At 59.2% G+C, this 2,204-nt stretch overlaps 1 protein-coding gene across 1 annotated transcript in view; it reads right to left on the bottom strand.

Annotated features, from left to right (window-relative positions):
- Positions 1-2,204, bottom strand: part of SRCIN1 (SRC kinase signaling inhibitor 1) — a 41,728-nt gene that overhangs the window by 10,297 nt on the left and 29,227 nt on the right. The window contains exons 15-16 of the mRNA XM_023511184.1: positions 1,919-2,073; positions 1,431-1,583 (exon numbers count right to left, since the gene is read on the bottom strand). Coding sequence (XP_023366952.1) covers positions 1,431-1,583; positions 1,919-2,073 — 308 coding nt within the window. The remainder of the gene's footprint in view (positions 1-1,430; positions 1,584-1,918; positions 2,074-2,204) is intronic.

Below are 2,204 nucleotides of genomic sequence, written 5' to 3'. Positions count from 1 at the left end.
TGAAAGACAGAACCAGCAGCCAAGAAACGGAATGTGTTTCTTCCACTCCAAGGCCCCTGACCAGGGGGTTGAGGTGGGCTGTGGCAGGGAGGAGGCTGCAGATGAGCCTTCCCTGGATGCCCTCACCCCAGTGTAAGGCATAGGGGGAAAAACAGAGCCCATCACCTGGCACAGGCAGCAGAGCAGTGGGGACAGAGGTGGGGACCAGGCAAGGGCTCAAGACAGGGTCAGATTTTGAGTTGGATCCAAAGTTATCTTGTGAGCAAGATCCAACCTCCAATCTTGGCCCAAGACAACAGTCGGGCTTCAGGCCAGACCTAGACTCAGGCTGCAGACTGGGATGAAAGAGCCAGGCCACCAGAAGGGACACTCAGAACCAAGCCTGCACAAAACACAGCTTGAAGGGGTCATGTAGACCCAGGCTGCTGGCGTCTCCGGGAAATCCCACCTAGGAGGCAGGAGGGAGGAAGGGTTATGCGCCTGGTCAGCAGGGTAGTGAGTCCGCATGTGTGACACTGTGGCAGTGGCAGGACTGGGACTGTGGCTGGCGTTTTAGCAGGTCAGCGTGATCTGTGAGAAGAGGAAGCAGTGGAGGCACAGGCAGAGAGAGCCGTGAGAGGTGGGTAGTCCCGTTACCTTCCGTGTGGGACCCAGGGCTGAGCCCCTGGGGGACCCCAGGTCCTGGGGGGACAGCAAGGTGGGGATCGGCTGGCGGCGGGGCGTGGGGGGGAGGGAAGACACTGAGCTTCTCTCAAACACCTGGGGAGCAGAAGGTGGGGGTAGGTTTGGAGGAGGGGCACCAGGGAGAATGGGGATACAGGAACCCAAGAGAAGGGTGGCCTGGATGGTGCTGGACCCCTAGCCTCACCGCCTGGCTCTTTGCCTTGGCTGCTGGCCCAGCCTGCTCCCATTTTGTCACCTCCCACAGGGGCCCCAGTGGTCCACCTGCTCCAGGGACCAGGGCTGGGGCAGGTGCTAAGGACACTGAGCATGGTGACCTCCAGCACTCGGTGAGTCAAGGCACTTGAGCATAAGGGTCTCTCTGGCCACTGTCCTCAGAGTAGTCAAGTGTGAGTGTCTCAAGCTCAAGCTCTAGCTATTCTCATCATGCTCAGTGATAGGGTCTCAGTGATCTCAGAACATCCAGGTACGGGATTTTCAGAGTACAGGGAATCTGGGGGCACTTGGGGGGGTCTCGGTGACTATAATCAAAAAACTCAAACCTGCAAGGAGAGACTTTAGACCCCCTCCCAATTTATAGTGGAGAAGAAATGGGAGCAAGAAGGAGGGGGTCCTGTACAGCCAGCACTCAGCAGGGAGGGCCCCAGCATCTGTCTAGCTGCCAAGTCCTGCTACTTGGCCTTGGGGAAGCCCCCACAGGAAGGGGGGCACACTGAGGCCTGGTGGGGGCCAGGCATGCCCTGACCCACCTCCAGTTCTGCAATGATTCGATCCTCATCATCCTCATCCTTGATAGCAGAAGCCATGATAGGCGGGGTGGAGGCTGGACGGGCCACCTCAGAAACAGCTCGGCGCAGCTTCACCTGGGGTTTCTGCACCTCCAGCTCCTCAGACTCGGCCTTCTGCAAGAGCCGGGACCCCTGTCAAGTTCAGGCTCTGCCCCCCTCCAGCCCCAGCTCACCCTCAGCCCCATCTCCCACCTACCCCAGCTCTCATTTGTCATGTCTGCTGTCTCCTGCCAGGTGTCCCCCAGTAGGCAGGGCCCTGGGTGGACTTGGGGCAAATACACACACCCAGGATCCCAAGCTAGAATGACAGAGTCACCACTAGCCAAACCTCTTTCTTCCACTTCCTCTGAGAAAGGGGTCCCCTCTCCCAGCCCATAGGTCTCCAGGGGTCATCTCAAGCTTCACCCTAACTCAATCCGCTGGTCCCCTGCCCGGGGTGGGAGTGGTACCTTGATGAAGGCTGAGTCTTTCTTGCTGGTGACCACCACCTCTCCAGTGCGTGTGGTGGTCAGGCCGTGGGAGGAGGGGAAGCTTCGGCGGGGAGGGGGTGGTGGGGGCGACTTGGAGGGCTTCTCCGTGCGGTATCGGGGCACTGTCAGCTCATCTGCAGTTAGCCAAGGGGCGGGGGGTCAGGGGATCCAAAACCCTGGAGCCAACAACTACATCTGCCTCCCAGGGATAAAACTTGCTCCTTCCTCCAGGGAGGACCAGGAGGAGGAGAAAGAAAAATTCAGG

Source organism: Otolemur garnettii, unplaced genomic scaffold (assembly GCF_000181295.1).
Source record: "Otolemur garnettii isolate 467f Iridium unplaced genomic scaffold, OtoGar3 scaffold00018, whole genome shotgun sequence".
Classification (NCBI taxonomy): domain Eukaryota; kingdom Metazoa; phylum Chordata; class Mammalia; order Primates; family Galagidae; genus Otolemur; species Otolemur garnettii.
This window is presented reverse-complemented; position numbering and strand designations above follow the sequence as displayed.